General features: G+C 47.1%; 1 protein-coding gene across 1 annotated transcript; it reads right to left on the reverse strand.

Annotated features, from left to right (window-relative positions):
- Nucleotides 1-1,066: 1,066 nt before the first annotated feature.
- On the reverse strand, nt 1,067-11,165 carry Mest (mesoderm specific transcript). The gene is made up of 12 exons (XM_051151774.1): nt 10,889-11,165; nt 8,466-8,620; nt 6,945-7,024; nt 6,530-6,607; nt 6,296-6,432; nt 6,125-6,183; nt 5,066-5,106; nt 4,550-4,620; nt 4,287-4,388; nt 3,182-3,258; nt 2,308-2,371; nt 1,067-1,503 (listed from the first exon to the last, which is right to left on the reverse strand). The coding sequence occupies exons 1-12, from the start codon at nt 10,912-10,914 to the stop codon at nt 1,386-1,388; spliced, it is 1,008 nt and encodes a 335-aa protein (XP_051007731.1). The 5' UTR covers nt 10,915-11,165; the 3' UTR covers nt 1,067-1,385.
- Nucleotides 11,166-19,179: the final 8,014 nt, after the last annotated feature.

Consider the following 19,179-nt stretch of genomic DNA (forward strand, 5'->3'; position numbering starts at 1 on the left):
CTTGAAATTTCTAATTTAAAAAAATGAATTTAAAATAATAACACTGCTTTAACTAAGACACTTAAAACTGGCTTAAAAAAGTATTCAGCACCATTTGCTCTAGGCCTTTCAATTTGTTCTTAAAGCATTTGGGAACTTGCCTGTCTCTAAGTACAGGAGTTGCTGAGTAATGAGAGAAAGCCTTTCTGAACAGCCAGTGGGATGCTAAGCAGCCATCTGACGAGGAGTCAGTGAACATGCGGCTGTTGCAGAGGTCCCCTCCCCTCAAGCCATGGAGGAATACACACCTAGGCACTGAGAGGCGAGGAGGCAAGCTGTAATTTACTGTTCAGCTTGAACTTTCTAGACAGTAACAGTAAATCTCTGGCAGATGCAATTGGTTCTTAATACTTTGTGGGTTTAGGAAATTTTGTAAATACTTTGAATCTGTTTACTCACAAATTCTTTTGTGTAATGAGGTTCTCTACTCTAGCAGGTAAGGGCCAACTGTTTTAATACTGTTGTAAGATATATACATGAGTGTGCAAATCCATCTTAGAAGCACACTCAGAACACTGTATTCATGGCAATGGCTATTTTTGTTCATTAGGATTTTTTGGGGGAGGGCAGTGGGGCAGTGCTGGGGATTGAACCCAGGGGCTTTAGCATGCTAGACAGGCACCCTCTGAGCTACATCCCCAGCCCCCAAGCCAATATCAGTTTTAACAAAAATGTCTATAATTAGAAGCAGCTGATGAAACTAAATGTAAAGGTGACAAGATGTCCCCTCTCATAAACTAAATGTAAAGATGTGACAAGCTGCCCCCTCTCATAAGCTGTGCTGTCTATGCAGATGCTGAGGGGAGGCAGCAGGCTCTCCCCCTCACTCTTTATTCCAGGATTCCAATCAGGGTTGGGCCAGAAGTTAGCATTTCTAAAAGTCCACAGAAGCTAGTTTTTTTGTTGTTGTTGTGGTTTTGTTTTTTTATTTTTTGTTTTTTGTTTTTTGGGGGGAGGATTTGGGGGCTTTTTGTTTGTTTGTTTTAGGGTGGGTTTTTTGGAGTATTTTACACAAAAAAAGAATGCCTAATGCTGTTTTTCTGCATAAATGAAGTGTTATTAGTCAGAATGTCCTAATAACACAAAACAGCAGGTGTGTTATACTCACTCAGCTGCCACAGAATGAGGATTATCGTGTCACCCTTAGAGAATGAGAGGGGGACTAATATGTCATCCTTAAGAGTTTCTGCTGCCTGTTTTCTGTTGTTTGTTCACCAATGTGAATAAAATGGACTTTTATGAAAGAATACTATTTGATTGCCAGGACCTCTTTTGGGCATTTCTAAGTGGAATACACACAGATACGAGAATGGGGTAAATAATACAGGGAAGCTACTCTTTCCAGCTCAGAAGGAGTTGATGAAGCCCATATATGCATTCAAGAAGCCCATGGGATCCTCTAGCTGTGGATAGTGGCTAATGTGGTCATCCAGAATCGACACTGTGGACCGCGGCAGCGTTTTCCTAGTGGAAGAGAACAGCATGGAGGTGAACTTAAGGCTGGAGGATGAGAGGATGTCAGCCATGGGAAGCCCAGTAAATGCCCCTACAGACTTACCACACTGGAAGGAACCAACAAGACATTACTCATCTCCTACTTGAGAACTATACCTTAGGCAGACAAACTTGCCAGTCCACTTACACCGTTTGAATTGTTCAGAACCCAACAGACAACATCTTGCAAACACAACTCTTCTGTATGAGTCCTCCAAACATGACTTTCAGCTCCTTAGAGAAGCATCAACAGTTGGCTCACTCAGCGCCTCACTGCCCAGGCAGAGATGGACAAAGAGCCTTCCTTAGCCTGGAGGAGACTGTTGAACCCACCAGGGCACATGAAGGTCTAGAACACTCTTAGAGGGCAGTCAAGAGCTCACACTCCAGCACCTTCAAAGTCAGGACCCACAGGAAGGAGTAACAACCAGTGAAAAAGCTTTCCATAACTGCGCACTGAAGTCTGCTCAGTTGAGGTCAGTGAACTGGCTCAGATTAACACATTTCTTAAAGTGTCTACTTCACATGAAGGGTGGTTTTTTCCCCCTTACCTCTACACTTAGGAATATGGTAACAGCCATGACAGTGAGAACAGGATATATGAATCCAGGGAAAGTATAATCCAGTCTCTTGGTCTTTCCACTCGGTGAAAATAGGATTCCCTACCCTCACTGGTCTGTCTATTTTGTTTCCAGTCAGGTCAGAGGCAATAGCTAATGCCAACAACCATGTCAGGATAAAATACTAACAAAGCAAAGACCTCTGAGGACTCACCTGTACAGCTCCAGGAACTCTGGGTAGGGATTTATAGGGTCCAGTGGCCCATAGATAAAATGAACTAGAAGAGAGAAGAGGAAAGAGAATTTCTAGCAGCTCACATCTGTGCTCCTGTTGCTACCCTAAAACTAGCCTAATTTAAACTAACATTTTTTTAATGTAACTAAGAATGTTATGATAGAAACCACTTGAACTAGCCAGTGTTCTACGTAGAACTCTCTGGTCCCTTCTTGCTTGTTCTGTACCTGAACCAAAGGAGTAAGCTCTTTTTCAAAACCTGCTTTCTAGAAACACACTCATCACTCTGATATTTGCCCTTATTGTAACTGACCTCTGACATTTGAAGTCAGTCAACAGTTTGACAATCACTAACTATTATGTGGGAGGCACCGTGCTGTTTTCTTTGTAAATGCAAAGAAGAGACAACAGAGCACAAGTGCCTCCAGCCTCGATTAATGACTGACCTGACTAGCTGTCACACAGCTGCGTCTGTAGCAGTGCCCCTGCCTTGCACTCTCACTGTAGTGAGCCAGGTGTAGAGGAGGGGTGCCCGTGGGTAAAGAATGGCCAGTTAACTAACTGTTCCAGGTGAAAAGTTTGTGTTTCATGGCTTTGTTCTTAGATGGGGGCGGGGGGTATGTACTAAATACTGTGTGTGTGTGTGTGTGTGTGTGTGTGTGTGTGTGTTTGTATATGTATATATGCCAAAAGTAGCTATTTTTTATGGTAAGACTCAGATTTACTTGAATGGATGTTTTTATTTGCTAAATGTGGCAACCTACATGGAGCGTTTGAGTTGTAGTTATGTTGAGCCACTGTCCCCCCAGTGTTCCTGCCAGGAAGTAACGCAACTGTACACACAGGTACTCACTGGGGATGGTCACAGACGCAAGCGCTCCCACCCAGCGTCTTCTAAATTTCTTCCTTTGATTGATATACTGTAAAAGACTGCAGCACAGGTGAGTCAGCCAGGGATGGGCAAGAACTGCTCAGTGCAGTCCCAGAGCCCACAGAGAAGCGTCCTCCTATGGAAGCAGCCTCAGGCCCCAGGAGGAGCCTCTCTGCTCCGTCTGTGATCATGGCAGACACAATAGTGACTGTCAGCACAAGCACTGGTGGCTCTCTGCAGTTACTGCGCAGGGAATGAGATCTTCAGAAGGGCGGAAGTGTGTCTGTAGTGTGCGTAACTTAACCCTGAGTCTGGATAAGAATCCAGGTGTCATTCCACTACCAACCAGCCCCATGACTTGAGAAACCTACGGAATCTCCAAGATAGCTCCTGCAGCCGCACTGCAGCCCAGAGGGCAGTTCTCTAACTCCCGGCCAGCTATTAAGGTAAAATATGAGAGTACTTTTTTTAAAGAGGCATGTTTGGCTTTCAACTTTACACGTATTAAAATATGAAGGCTCCTGTGGGTTAGGATGGGGAAGGAGGAATGCTCCTCATCCAGAGTTCACAGTAGAGCGGACAGGTAGAGCACTGGAAGTCACAGCCCCAGCTGGCAGAAGGCCAGGAGCACTGCCTGTGTTACCATGCCCCAGTCTCTCCACCCACCCCAAAGCCTTGCTTCTCCGACTCTGGACTCTGTGGCCACGGGCAAAGCAGGCAGAAGAAGAGCTTTGCACTTGAGACATTAGTTCCTTTCAAAACTGATTAAAACATTTGAAACATTCAATATTGACCAAAAGTCTAAAGGAGCCGCCAAAGCCAATGGTCATTGTCATGCAGATAAGCATTACAGTCTGCCACTGTTTGTCCCCAGTCTCTGTACCAAATGCTTTAGGAGCAAGGCTCGCCCCGTGCTTGATTTCTTTCTTGAAGAACACAGACCAGGACTGTTTTAGGTTTGTCTTGTAACCCCTAACCAGCCTTCTTATGACAGGGAGTACGCCAGCCAGGAGCAAAACAGACAATCCTAGAGCTGCCCCTCCCTAAGGGAGGCTCACTGGGTGCTAGAGCAAGGCTCATGTCTTACCTGTCGATGACCAAGTTCCCATCATTGTTGCGGATCCCAGCCCACATGTCCCACAGCTCACTCTCAGAGGGTCGAGTGTACGGTCCAAAGACAGGAGTGAGACTGAAAGGAGTATAAAAGGTGAGGCTGTGTGTGGAGGGAACTGAGAACGCCAGACTTTTAGAAAATCTCCAAGTCCAGGCTTGCTTTGGTCCAGGGCTATAATAGCAACAGGTTTCATTACCCTGTGCTCAGTTCATGGTCAGTCTGTGATGGTAACTTACCCTCGGGAGAACACAAAGAAGTTCATGAGCCTCGTCAGGATGGGTGAAAGGACACCTCCATCTTTGAGGAGCTACAGGTAAGAAGTGAGAGTAAAAACTGAAGAGCCAGAGGGAGTTGACAACACTCCAAGACAAAAGGTTTTACATCTGAAACTAAAATAGAACTTAGCCAGATGTTCTGAAAAATGTATAATCCCTAAGACACTGATGAGATCACCAAGGTTACCGTAGGACCTCAACTTATGTAATCGTTCTTAGGCGTCTTCACATAGCTGTATTTCTCTAAGTGCTTGCTCAGCTCTTATTTCTCAGAACTGTCTGGTTTTAGGTAGGAGAGCCTGCTTTATATGAATGAAGGGGGAAACTAGCTTGATTAATGTGGATTCATAATGAAGGTTTCAATAGGCTGGCTCGTCACCACAGGCACAACCCTCAGAAGGGCCCAGGGGTTTGGGGTTTTGTTTTTTGAATGTCATAAATGTGTGAACTGAGGAGCTATGCAGTAAAGCTGCCAACCTTTTGGAGAAGGAGAGGACGGTGGGTCTCAGGAAAGATACCTGTGGAAAAAGAGACTTCTTAGTCCTTTACCGACAACTGTTACCAGAAACTGTCTGCCCTCTTCTGTGTTACCCTGGGGCCTTTGCTGCCAGATCTAGAATCATCAACACAAACAGCTGTATGCATGTGTGTGTGCCAAGCTGAGGCACGGCTATACGACTAGTCAGCACCAGACTCTTATGCTCCTCCATCATGCTCAGAGCACACAGTGGCACCGATGAACTGGTCTGCAAACACACATGTATGACGCAGTAAGGAGGTTCTAGGAAAAGAAGACTGCCCTTAAGACTGGGTGGGGCATTTGGGGATTTCTGGATTAATGAACACCTCAATAACAAAAATGGTAACACTCATTCATTCCCAGTCGACACCTGGCACTGCCACCAATTCCGAGTTTACTAATGCAATTTACCAGCCAGGTCAACAGAACTGCATTTGTGGTAGTCCTTTTTTTGTTTGTTTGTTTGTTTGTTTGTTTTTGTTTCCAGGACAGGGTTTCTTTGTGTAGCCCTAGCTGTCCTGGAACTCATTATGTAGACCAGGCTGACCTTGAACTTGTGAGGTCTGCCAGCCTCTGCCTCCCAAGTGCTGAGATTAAACCCAGCTCTTAAAAGAAAAAACAAAACAAAACAATTTATTTATTTTGTTTCTGTGTATATAGATGCCAAGACACCTTTGCAGAGGTCAGAGGACAACTTGTAGGAGTCAGTTTTCTCTTCCACGATGTGGGTTCCAGAATCTAATTAGTATCGACAGACGTGCCAGCAAGCACCCTCACCCATTGAGTCATCTTGCTACTGCCCCGTTGGTTATCCTTTTATTTTCTAAATATTTGAGAACATATATTCCATACATGCCATCAACCATGAAGACTATTCATGGCACAATTAGGGTAAATGATGCCCCATGTGTGGTGTCTGTTTATAATATCAGATTACTATTGAGATGTTCTTGTGTCTTAAAAAGGTGTCTTTTCTAGGCTATTCCCCACTTTCCGCCTCCCACCAAGGCAATTACCTCCATTTGACAGACAGAGACTCTTTATGGTCAGCCGGCCAGATCGATTCTGCTTGTACCTGAGCAGAGTAAGAAGAAACCCATGTAGCTGAGCAGCTGACAGCCATGCAACGGCTGCAGACAACCGCGAAGGGTTCACGGCCATCATCGTAAGCTGCTGACCCCACTGACCTGTACAGCAGCTCTTGGGCAACAATATCCCCATAGTCATGAGACAGCAAGTTGATTCTGCGGTTCTGGAGTCCCAGGTGCCGCAGAAGGGACTCTACGATGCTGGCCTGCTCAAATATGGAATACTGATGTGGTCTCTAAGGAAAGGAAAGCCAGACACAACATGATGTCACCAGGGCCAGCGTGAGCCTACATTTGTACCCATACCCCCAGGCCCACCCAGCTGCTGCTTACCGGTTTGTCACTGAAGCCAAAGCCTAAGAAATCAAGGGCGATCACGCGATGGAACCTCAGGGTCAAACCTTCCCAGATCTGTAAGAAAGCAAGCACGGTGTACACTCTGCTCCCACACTCCACTGCCCAGCCACACACAGGCCTGGGTAGTCCTCGGGACAAGTGTGTGTGATTTAGTAGCACTTAGTATATCTAAGTGTTACTTTGCGTAACAATGTAACATTCCTTTCTGGACAGTCGGTATTTTGCTCCCTTAAAGGACATGAGAAGCAATTCTACATTTAATGAGATTTTATCAAGCAGTTCAAATCTGCAAGAGCCTTCTAGGGCTGACCCCACCCCACCCCCGCCGTAATAAAAAGTCTTCAGTTTGGAGTATGTTTTGGGACATAGCAGGACCTACAGACTTCATTACCTTGTACCAATCATAGCTGGATGTTGGAAAGCCATGTAGAAGTACAACTATCTCAGGGCTTCCAACCACACCGACAGAGTCTAGAGGGAGGAGAAGGAGAAGTCAGGCAAACTCCCTGCGTGGTAGCCCTGAAGACACCAGAATCTAATTCAGTAAAAAGGATCAGACTAAATTAATGACATCACAGTGCTACATTGCTCTTTAGGACACGAGCTGACAATACTTTAGGAGCTTTCTCTTCGTGTTTTTACATTGTAATGGCACACTTTACAAGAAAATACTTGAAACAGTTTGCTCATTATCACTTAGACATTTTTAGAGAGAAACGCTCATATTTTAGTTCATATTATTAATATTAAGATGCAAATTATTTTTCAAATTAAAAAAACAGCTAAAACATAATCACAATGAACTAAAACTTCCTTGTACCTTATCAGTGCTTTGTCACATCTCTCTAAGATCTGACAGTTCTTCCCAGTGGATCCATCTCCTGAACTGACACTGTTTGTCTAGTGCTAGCAGGACAGGTAACTCAAAAGTCTAACTATTTCAAAACTCTATCAGGTACAGAAGTGGGCTAATCATGACAGCAAGTTTTTCTATAAGTGACATCTTTTAAATTATTTAAACAATAAAATACCTTTCCAACAGTACTGGATTTTAATTAATACTGCCAGTGGCATAAACTTTGGAATGATTTTTCAAAAATTATTTAACTGAAAGCAATTAAAAATACAGTGTACTCTATTTAGCCTGAAGAATCTATGTAAATAGATTTTACATCTTGGAAGGAAACAACAAGCCAGCATTTACAAAAAAAAAAAAAAATCCATACTTACTTGACTGGATATAACAAATGAGAGGAGGTCAGGAGCAATAATGAAAAACGGTTTACGAAAAACAAACATTTTTCGTTATTGCTCTTGACCCCCGCCCAAAAGAAATCGTTTCCAATCTGTTTCTCAGTTTCTTCACCTATAAAATGAGATTAATGGCACCTATCTCCAAATGCTGTTATAAAGATTAAAGGAAAAATGAAAAAAATGAAGATTAAAATACAACTGAATGTCTTGAGTGTGGTAATTAAGTAGCAGTCATAATAAGTCGCAATAAGTCAATCATGTTAGGTTTAGATACGTGTAACAACTCATAGAAAACAATGAAATGACTTTGGAAATGGGTGGGGGTGGGGGAAACAAAGGTGTAGACAGCTCTCTATCATATATCTTATCTGACACTAGGGGCGCTCAAAAGAGAAAACTAATGTCTCAGATACAAATGGGGCTGGAAAGTTAACTTTACCTGGTAATCTCTGGCCTCCTCCCCCATCCCACTCCTGCTGAGTCCCCTGCTCTCAGAAGAATGAAGGGAATCAGCCCATTATTTCAAGTACACCTTCCACAAAAGGGGCTACACACCTCCTTCAGTGTGGAGCAACAGACCACGGGACACAAAATAAGTACGTCAGCTGGGACCTACATGACCCATGTCCTTAGGACAATCCTACAGTTCAGTTCTCACCTTGGTAGAAGATGCGCAGTCCCTTGTAGGTGAAAAATTTGCCAGAAGTCTTCCATGAGTGCAAAGCAGGGGAGAGCTGAGGGGGTGGGATGTGCAGGTACGCAGCCAGCAAGGGCACAGCCAGTAGCCCCACTTGTACCCACCACTCCCTCATCCTGTGGAAAAAGCAACCAAGGGAACATTATACGCTTCCAAAAATCGGATAGAACATGGGGTGGGAAACTCTGGCACCAGGAGGTAAATCCTTTAACCCCACCCACATGGCTACCGCAGAAAGTTGACCAAGAAGTGATAACCGCCTCTACCCTTTGACAAACAACTTGTTCCCCACCATTCTTTCCATATGTGCTCCTCAAACATATATGTGACTTAACACATGGCCTAAAGTAGAGAGCTGCTCCTGATTTTTAAAACATTGCCTCTCGCCCAGTAAATCTAGATTTGTGCTAAGAAACTGATAAGGAGAGAGACTGCCACAGCACTTCACGTCCCAGTAAGCAGCTTTGCCCTGACCCTGAATATCTAATCTCTTAGAAGTCTGGGCAGCAGATTATATTTTTGCTTTCTTAGCAAACTCTTGAGGAGGTTCGCTTTTATTTAATTAAGACCCCACCCACCCAGCACTCAGGACTTATTTTGTCTGTGGAAAGAAAGCACAGATTTGTGCCCCCAGCTTGCTATGCTATGTGCAGATCAATTTATCAACACTGGAGGCAAGAATTAAAGCAGGATTAGAAACCATGTCCTCTGCTTGTGACTCACCATGGTCACCAAGGAAAATGTTTACTCCAAACAAAATGGGATAATGCCTCCTAAACTAAAACTAGAGGTGTCAGGAAGGTAGCTAGAAACGAATCAAATTAATTGCTAGAGCCCTGGTGCAATTGGTTCTTTGTCTGCACATATTACATGCAATCCACGAAATGGGCTTTGTGTGTGTAAATCTCACAATAAACCTGAAATGGTGGGTAAAGAAATGACAACCCTTGAGGAATCTCAGCTCCCTGCCTTAAGTTTAGACGGGGCTTGGACTATGTTTTTTGTTTGTTTGGTTGGTTGGTTGGTTGGTTTGGCTGTTTTTTTCACCCTTCAAAGTCACTGTCCAATAAACAGTAACAGTGACTTGATTCTACCTTTCAAGACTATATTAGAAATGACTGGAAAAGTGCCCGAACAGGATTTTTATCAGTCTTCGATCCCTTACCGCTGAACCTCCTTGAAAAGAAAATAACAAACGCGTTAGGGGTTTTTGTTTTGTTTTGTTTAAGGGGGATGTTATTGTTCGGTTTTGTTTGTTTTCCTCAGCACCCGTTCGGTCCCGTTACCTGTTCATACATTTTCCCGTAGCCTGTGGGGCATCCATGCAGGACTCTAAGACTGAATCTGCAGTGACTCAGCAGAACGCCTGGGAGGGGCGCCTACCGCAGAGCGTACAGGGGCTTCCCGCTGGCGCAGGGAAACAGTCGCCACACCCACGCTCTCCACACCTCAGTGCACCTCCTCCACTCAGGAAAGGGGGGGTCCAACCCCCCAGGGAGGCGTTTTCAGCCTTAGTTACCTTGGTAAAAATACCCCCCCAGCATTTTAGGATTTTTAGTTGTCAAGCAAAATATCAATCAGACAAAAAGGCGTAAACATTTTTAAGCCAAATCCCCGTTATTTGATGGCGCCATGATTTAGAGCAAAAATACAGCACATTCCTGTAACAAATTTCACATGTCTCGATTTCTTATTGCTGTAAATGATTTAAAAAAACACATTTTATCCAATACCACCAAACCGGCCCACTTGACCAATTTTCAGTGAGAATTATGCTGTAAACCCACAAACCAAAGCAAAAATTTCTCTTTACATTTTAACAGTCTGGCCGTGTGCCTGAGCCCCCGGGATTCCCATTTCTGGATTTCAAAAGACAGTTATTGCCGCGGTCACACTGCGCGGCAAGGTCCAGTCACTTCTATACGGTAACCACGCCACTGCGAGGCCGGAACCTGGAAATCTTAAGCCGTACCACAGCAACCTCGTCTGCTGGGTTCCTAAATCACGCGCCGTGGTCTAGAAATCCTAAGTCACGCCACAACAATGACCAGTTCTAAAAATCCTAGAACGCACCGGGCGTTACCTAGGATCACAAATCCTAAATTGCACCACTACCACCTCGTAAATCACACCGCAGCAAAGACCCAGACAAAAAGCCATAATTCGCACCAGGGAGATCCTAAGTTCCTATCACGCAACTGACCCCTGTTTTTAACAATCACCAATGAGAGCGATCCTGAGTTCGGGCGTGCGACCACTTTTCAGCCAGGCAGCACAGCCACCTTTGGGTGAGGATTTTGCCGCGGGCCGCTCCGGGGTGGCAGCGGCACCAGCACAGAGTCGGGCCGGCCACACCCCCTCGCGGCACCGCCAGCAGCACCCACCTGCGCAAGCGATCCCGGCGCACCATGGCCGCATTATCCCATGCAGCCCGCCGCAGGATTGCGGAGCACGGGGCGCGCCGAGGCGCCCACAGCCGTACAGGATCGGAGGTGGCGTCGGCGCAGCCCACGGTCCGCACAGGGCGGCCCGCGGCAGCGGCAACGGCAACTGAGGCAGCAAGCGGCCACTCGGGCAAGCCTGCTGCACTGCGCCGGATGGCGAGGCGCGGCTGCCGCAGAGGAAGGCTGCTGCGCCTGCGAAAATGCACCGGGATGTGCTGGTGGCCGCGGCAGAGAGGAGCGAGCGGGCACCGACTTTTATTGCCCACAGAGCCCCGCCCCTGACCCGCCCACCATGCCGCAGCGCCCCTCCCTCCCGCTCCCGCCGCAGAGCCCCTCCCCACTGCTGCAGAGAAGGGGGGGCCTCTCTCGTGGGTGCCTCCAGGGGTATCCATCCCGCTACCCCCTCTTTCCTCACAAATCTCTAATCCTGAACCCCAGATTCTGCTGAAGAAACCCTTCCTTGTTTATTAATTCCTCCGACAAAAGACAAATGTCTGAGACCCCCCGACCGATGGGTCGAACCACGCGCAGATCCCCAGCTCCAAAGGGCCCCTGCTTAGGCACAAGTCATCACAGGCACCCACTTCTTTTCTACCTCCTAAGTGGGTGCTGAGCCCTAGGGGTGACTACACGTCTGAAAATGCAGGTCACCAGGGCATGGCAGCCCCGAGCCCTTAACCCAAGATAACAATGAAGGAAGAGTACACCAAATGGCCAGAGAATGAACAAATTCTGTGGTATCTTTCACTGGGCTAAAATGGACACATTCGTGGAGGAGCCGTGACCACATAGAAAGGGCCAAAATCACCACCAACACCAGCACCACGGTGACACCGGTGAGCTTCCTTTGCAGGGGCACAATGTGGTCCACACGCCAGAAGCTGCGGCTGTGGCCATCTGGAGCCCCGCTAGGAACACAAGGCTCCTTTAGTTAAGTGCAACACAGTCACAATGCAAAAACCCTGGAGGTGCGGACAAAACTGGAGATTTTTTTTTTTTAATCCATCATCGTTTAAAAGTCATCTTTCACACCTTCGCAAAGCTCCGAGCATCGTGATGCTTGTATAAGGTTTGGAGTGGTTCACAGAAATTCTAACAGCCCAGGCGCGAGCGAGCTAGGGATGCTAGGAGCGCAGGCCGGCCCAGCGGGGGCGCTGCAGGCCTCTCTTCGGCGCCTGGTTTGCTGCAGCTTCAGCTTTGCGGCATCCAAGCCCAGCCTTGTAGGCGAGCAAGATTCAGCCCGAGGACCGCAGTGGGTCAGCCGAACCCGTGAACATCTACCCTGTGGGCATCTAACCATGCTCCTGGTGTTCGGGGCCACCCAGCAGACACTGACAATGCTAGCACCTGAGAGAGGGTCACCAGAACGTTCCATGGTCCAGGGTACACTTCTTCGGGATGGCATGAAACAAATGCTTGTGCAGAACCTCCGCAGGACGATGCATGGGATTAGGAAGTGAACGAGGGACAGAAGGGTCGCACTTTATATATTTTATTTTCTTCTTTCTTTCTTTCTTTCTTTCTTTCTTTTTTCTTTTCTTTTTTTTTTTTTAACTTCAAAACATTTCCTAACAGGTTGGCCTCCTCTTTCCCAGCCTCAGACCCCCGAAGTCTGAACCCCTGTTTCATTCACCTTTTGTATCCCAGCTCCCGCCGTGGGGTGGGCAACAAAGCAGGCCCCTAACAGATACCGCATGAATACGTTCAAGAATTTGAGGGCGCACAGGGGAGGAAGTAATTAAGGGGAGGGAGGAAGGGGTTGTCTTGAGTGATGAATAGACATTTACCAGAGACAAAGAACATTCCAGCCCGAGGGGACGGCTCTTGCAAAGCACCGGGAGGCTCAGCGGCACGTAACCTTTGGTTTAAAAAAAAAAAAAAAGTGTTTCCTTTGGGCGCCAGCACCGGTCGGGGGGGGGGGGGGGGGGCTGAGGGGTGGGCAGACAAGAAAGAGTAGTTCATCGTAAGGAATGTGGAATGTGTCCTAAATGAGACGCTACAGATGTTTAAAACCCTGTAAGACAGTGATTTAAATTAGTCCCTTCACAAGTAGAGGATTGCCTACCTATAAAGCTAACCGCCAAACCTTTTAAAGACCGAATTACTTAGCAAAATTAGAATTGGTGCTTTCTATAGCATAAAGACATTTTGATTTTAACAACTGCCTGTACAGCGGAAAGCCGTACATTATATATTTTTCATACTCATTGTCAATGGAACCTTACAAACAATTCCACTTTCATTCTCACCAGGCCAAAGCACCAGCGTCTACGACGAAGGCAATTTTCTAATTAATGAACTGAGTGTCCCACAATGGCTCTCATTCTGAAGAGTCTACCCACATGGAACAAGAGGGTCGTGGCGGGGCGGGGCACCCCAGAGGGGAGAAAAGTCGACAAAACTCTGAACCACAAAAGCAATTCTAGTTCAGGCCCAGGGGGATCCTACGAGTTGAGGTGACTAGGAATAACTTGGGTGGTAAAGGGCGGCATGTGGTTGAAACGGCGTGGACCGCAGAACCGGTTAGGCAGAGAAAGCTGGTGGCGGCTCCCACACAAAGGCAAGTAGCCCAAGGAACGCGCGCACTGCTGGGGATCAGCTAAGGCGGGGGGAGGGGGGGCTTTCGAAAGTCTAAAGGTTTAGGGAATCTTGTAACCAGGACTGACATTTCTGGAGGGGGCTTCCTCCATAGTGGGGAGCATCTGATGTACGTTCTAGAAACCCTTGGAGCACCTGAGAAAACGTGAGACTTCGTAGATGAAGAGTCGGCTACCAAGCTTGCTGCCAGCACCCACCCTCACTTCATCCTAACAGGCGCTTACACTCCACAGTGGACACAACCTCGCAGAGCGCCTGTGGCACGTCGGACAGTCCCTTAGCATTCCTTTTCTAACATGGATTCACATCACCACAGCACCTCAGATCTGTGTGAATTCAGCAGTGTAGAAACTCCATTTCCCGCCTCACAGCAGTAAGAGACCAGCCTGGCTTCTACCATGGGTTCAATTGTTGTGGTTATTTTTCTAACCCTTTTGTAAGCACTGTGGTAGGACAAACACACGGATGTTTACAGTCAGCAGGGTAGAGCCACTTTCCAAAGCCATAGTTACAGGTTTGAATAAATTAAACTGCAGAATAGGGCAAACTCATTTGAACAGTAATACTTTGTTAAAGAGATTTAAGTCTAGGAGAAATAGTTTGGGTTTTTCTTCTTCTTCTTCTTCTTCTTCTTCTTCTTCTTCTTCTTCTTCTTCTTCTTCTTCTTCTTCTTCTTTTTTAAGCTACTGTGTGTCTGGAGTTACGCACAGATGCCCGGAATAACCTAATCTGCGCTATTTTGCTCATCAGATCTCACAAGAGTATTTTATTCTGCTCTACAGAATAAATATTATGGGACATTTAGACATTCGGTAATATATTCAGAGTAAAACTAAAAAAACTCATGTGATCCGAGACAAAGCAACTAGCATAGCCGAAGTTTCTCCTGTGCGTTATCACCCCCTCGTCTTCACAGGAACCGGCTAGGTGAGAATTTCCATTCATTCCCGAGGACGACCCATCTGCTCAGGGGACCGTGAGTTAACACGGGGAAGCTGGGGGCTGAACGCAGCTGCCGCTGGCTCCAGAGCTGGCGTCCTTTCCATCGCCCCACACCACCTCGCTGTTTGAACTAACTGGGCATGTTTAGTCTAAAGAAAAGGAGCCTTGTGGAGCGAATGGAAGGAGGAAATGTGTTCGCAGTCTTCAAATATTTGTGGAAGCGGCGTTAGACGTTTTACTCCATATGGCTCCAGTGAGTGCAAACGGCAAAGAAACAGGCATCCACTCAGCGTAAAGAATTTTCCAACAGTGCAGCTCTGCTAGAAGGGCTGGGTGGATCATGCCGAGTTCCCGTCACTAGGGACAGGACAAGCTGGCCGCAGGGATGTAAGGTCCTGGTCTTGAGCTTAATGAATGGCCTTTCAAGGCTTTTACCGCTCAGCGGAAAAGAACGCTGAGAGAGGCGCAGGCTTGACCAAAACGACCCTTGTGCTGCTCAGGGCGCGGAGCTCAGGGCGCGGAGCTGCCACCCAGTCTTGCCTAGTCGCGACCCTCAGCAGGGTCTGTACAACAGGCAGCTTCCAACTGGAGGCAAAACTAAAGGAGTATCAATAAACTCACAACTTCTCTCTCTCTCTCTCTCTCTCTCTCTCTCTCTCTCTCTCTCTCTCTCTCTCTCTCTCTCTCTCTCTCTGTGTGTGTGTGTGTGTGTGTGTGTGTGTGTGTGTGTGTCTCTCAGCAAAGAGCTCCAGAAATGAGTCATAATGGAGGAATACTAACGAAGCCGAGTAATCAAATAAGATGAACCAAAAGGACAGAGAAAGCAGCTGTTCCCTCACACTGCAGTGTTACAGTACACCCTTAGTGACCCTTACACACCCTGGACCCCACACCTCCTACAGTCCCACACCCGCAACAACCGCAACAACCTCTACTCCACCCGTAGAGGCCATCTTGGCCACTCAAATATCAATAGGCTTGAAGGACTTCAATTAACTAATAGTATCTCGCATTTTCACAGCTCTTTACCCTCCGCACACACATTCTCTCATTTGCTGCTCACCATGGGCCCTCTAAGGAACACCTACTCCCAAACAAGCAGGCATTTTCTTCCTAGCTGCCTGGGGAAGGAACACTGCCGCTTTGGGCACTTTCTCTGACTTCCCCACCCCTCTGGTCAGCCCTTTCTGCTATCTTCCACAAACGGATTTTCCGCCAACTTGGGTGTGCAGATCCTGGGGCTGGTTGCCTCCTAGCTCTCACCAGACACTTTCCTCAGCGATCCTTCCCCTGGCCCTGCGGGGTCCAATGCCTACTAGCACTTCTGTCTGAGGCTTATTCCCAGCAGCCTGTACCCCTTACCTCCCTGGCTAATCAGGCTTTACTCTCTGCCCTTTAGCTATTCCCACATGCCTGCGACCTTCCCTGCCCCAAGCACTCACCCGCACTCACATCTGCACCCGCACCCAGAGAGTCTGGCCTCTCCAGCTTAATGGGGGTGGGGGCGGGGGGTGTCAAACAGCTCTTTAAGGTCTGGGCTATGTGTTCTCTCCATAGGAGGTACAACCACAGAACCGGGGTGGGAGGTGGGGATGGTGTAGTGGGGGGGTGGGCACTACCGCCCTAGCAAGGGCACCCACACTCGCATGCCATTGTCACTTCCGGTGGTCCCGGACTGGCGAGGTCCACATTCCCGCAGAGGTACCAGTCTCTCTCATTCTTGGGCGGGCTGCAAAAAAAAGAGTGCCACCAGCCCTTCTCCTACCCGATTGGGATACAACCTGTCCTACAGGACCCCCATCCCTCACCCGGTGATGGGAGGAGGGTGCTCCAGCACTTCCTGGAACCAAAAGGCTTTTTCTCCCCTTAGCCCAGTTCCCAGGAACTACTAGGCCAAGCCACTGAGTACAGGCTCTGGCTAGAGCGGCTCCACCTCGGTGCACCAGCCCATCTCCCCTAGCCCAGCATGTGCTGCCACCATCTTCCTGCCAGGGCCCAGCGCCACCTGTTACAAAGGGTCTGGAATGGCCGCCTGCGCCTCTGACGTTGGTGTAAGACAATAGTTAACAAAGAATAAACTCTTACAGGGCCTTATCTCAGTGCTTTTCCATATTTGATCAGTAAAAGTGAAGACCAAGGAAGCAGGATTTTAATAGTTACTAACTGTGGAGCCATCTTGGTGCGGCTTCCATATGTCCACCTTTCTCACGCTGTAGTTAACCTGAAGACTCCCATGCCTGTAGCTCCACCCCTAGCCTCTAACCCCGCAGCTATAAAGTTAATCATGACTCTGTTCATCTTTACATGGGTACAAACACTCCATGCTCCACAAAGTCAAGGTTAAATGTGTTGCTCTTTCCCAGACTGCAAACTGAGCCATCTACAATCCCGCTTCCTTCCACATCCTGTTTGGACTATCACCACCCCGTTCTGATCTTCCACGCACATGCAACAAAATCCGGGGCATAACAAAATAATGCCCCCAGGTCTAGGCAGCATGGGAACAGGTCCCAGCAACTTCCCTTTTTCTTGTCATTTTACCTTACAAGTCCCTCTTAGATTTCCCTGGCACCCTTCCATTGCTACCGCCATTTCCCTCGCTCAAGCCCTGCCCCCCCCCCCCCTCCGCCGCCCCAATCTCTCTCCTGTACCCTGGCTCCCTAACTGACTGCCAGGTATTCACCATCATGCCTTTCTAGTCTCACTGGCACACCTGCCAATGTGATTTTTCTAAAATGAAAATCGGATGGCATCTCTGTTCTTCTTTAAATGTTTTACTGGTGTTAAATCCAACCTCTACGGATCGGGATACAAGAAGGAAAAAAAAAACGCTCCATACAGAAACGCTGTGAAGTCCAGCCCTGGCGTTCTGTTCTGTTCTCCTGGCTCCTAGTTGTTCATTCTTGACACTTCATAATCTGACTAACCATTACTCATCGAAAGCACCAGGCAGTGGGCTCCTTTCTCCATGCCTCCACACAGGTCCTCAGCCCTAATCAAATGTGTCCTTTCCCACCGTGTCTAACTTTTTTTAAAAATCCCATTTATTCATCAAAAGTCAGTTCACTGTATCTCTTCCTTGTCTTCCTACAGAAATATCTTCTTCCACTGTGCCCTGCTGTCCCTTGGGCTCACTTCAATAGATGCACTTACCACATTCTCTTATGGAGATATTTAGAGATCTCTCTCACCTCCCTTTCTATGTATCTGAATTCCTTAAGGTCAAGGGACCATGTCATTTATTTGTGTCTCTCCTGTCCACCCCAACATTTTATAACAATGACAAGAATGAATAATAGCAAAACACTGTGGATCACTGTACACCAGACCCTGTCCATGTCCAGTGAGACAACTGAGGCTTTGATAGACTGAGCCATCCAGCCAGGGTTCCAAGACTGGAAAATCACTAGGTAGGATCTGAATTCAGATCAGTCTATTCAGGTTTGTCCATTTGTCAGGGAATTTGGGGAAATTAGCATAGCATTTGGAAGTAGTCATTTCATGCCGGTGCTGGTGCCACAGGTCTGACCTCTGTCTGCTAGGGAAACCACACAACAATTCTACCCACATGGACAGACACAGAGTGTTCAAACTTAAACTAATGGCAGAAGAAGCCTGTCTTGATGACAGGCTAATTGGGGAAGCAACTCAGTTATTATTTCATAGCATCAGGTCTTATTTATAAACGTGATGATTTTTTATTTTTTATTTTTTTATTTTTTTATCAACAATAATGTCTTTTGTTGTTGAGGTTGTTGTTTTCCCCCAAAACCCATGGGTAAGTCAGAGCACAGAGATATAAATTGAATGTTCAAGAAGTTGCCAAAGATGCAGATACCAAGATATTGTGAGGTCTGAGTTTGTGTGTGACACTGGTGTGCATGACACACAGGAAACGCTATACTATCCCAATTACTGTTGTCATTAGTATAACTCACTCTCAACCCAGTGTTGGGGACAGAGAGAAGCAGAAGGATAGATTAAGTAATACAGCTGTGATCAAAATTCATGGGCATATGAAGAGCAATCCACCAGGAAGCAGGGAGCGTGGTGAGGGAAATTAGATGGCACCCAGATGCCTCATGATGGCAGAATCTTCTAGAACTAGAGCTGTACCAAAAAGATACCAGAGAATCAAAAAGTAGGGAAGAGTTCATTGAAACCTGTGCTGGGGGGAACCCTGTACTCAAAGGAAGTTAAAACTGCAGGACAAAAGAGCCCATTGCCTCCCCTCAGCTCCAGGTGCTCCCAGCATAGAAGAAGCATCCAAGTACAAGCACAGTGAGGTGCACATTAAGTGAGAAGCAAAGGGGAGGCCCGGACCAGCTTGGCTAGCACAGCCCTCTAAGGCCCACCCTCTTTCTTTCCAGCCCATGCCAGGTGTCCCGCACACTGCCCCACTGTTTCCCCAGCCAAACAACGGGGAAGCCTGCTTTCAAATCGACATTCTTTACCACAGCCCATTAACTTTATATAGGCAAAACATATTTATGTTCCTCCAGTTCTTCAACAAACAAAATAAAGAAAAATTCTGTGAGTAGTTCACTCTGCCCACCCCCCTGGGGAGGGGGTGTGGAAGGGAGCTGCCATTCTGATGGGAACCACCAAAGAGACACACGGTGGGGTGGGCCAAAATTAAACAGAGGAGTACTGTGGGTAGAATTCAATAGATCCATTCCCCCCTCCTCTCT

The sequence above is a fragment of the Acomys russatus genome, chromosome 10 (assembly GCF_903995435.1).
Source record: "Acomys russatus chromosome 10, mAcoRus1.1, whole genome shotgun sequence".
NCBI lineage: Eukaryota > Metazoa > Chordata > Mammalia > Rodentia > Muridae > Acomys > Acomys russatus.

What these genes read in the sequence shown, in the direction of transcription:
- Mest (XM_051151774.1), bottom strand. Translation starts at nt 10,914, where the DNA reads ATGGTGCGCCGGGATCGCTTGCGCAG. An exon ending in CGCCGGGATCGCTTGCGCAG is followed by an intron (nt 8,621 to 10,888) that starts GTGGGTGCTGCT and finishes CTTTTTCCACAG; the next exon opens with GATGAGGGAGTGGTGGGTAC. An exon ending in GTCCTCTCCTTCTCCAAAAG is followed by an intron (nt 4,621 to 5,065) that starts GTTGGCAGCTTT and finishes TCTTACCTGTAG; the next exon opens with CTCCTCAAAGATGGAGGTGT.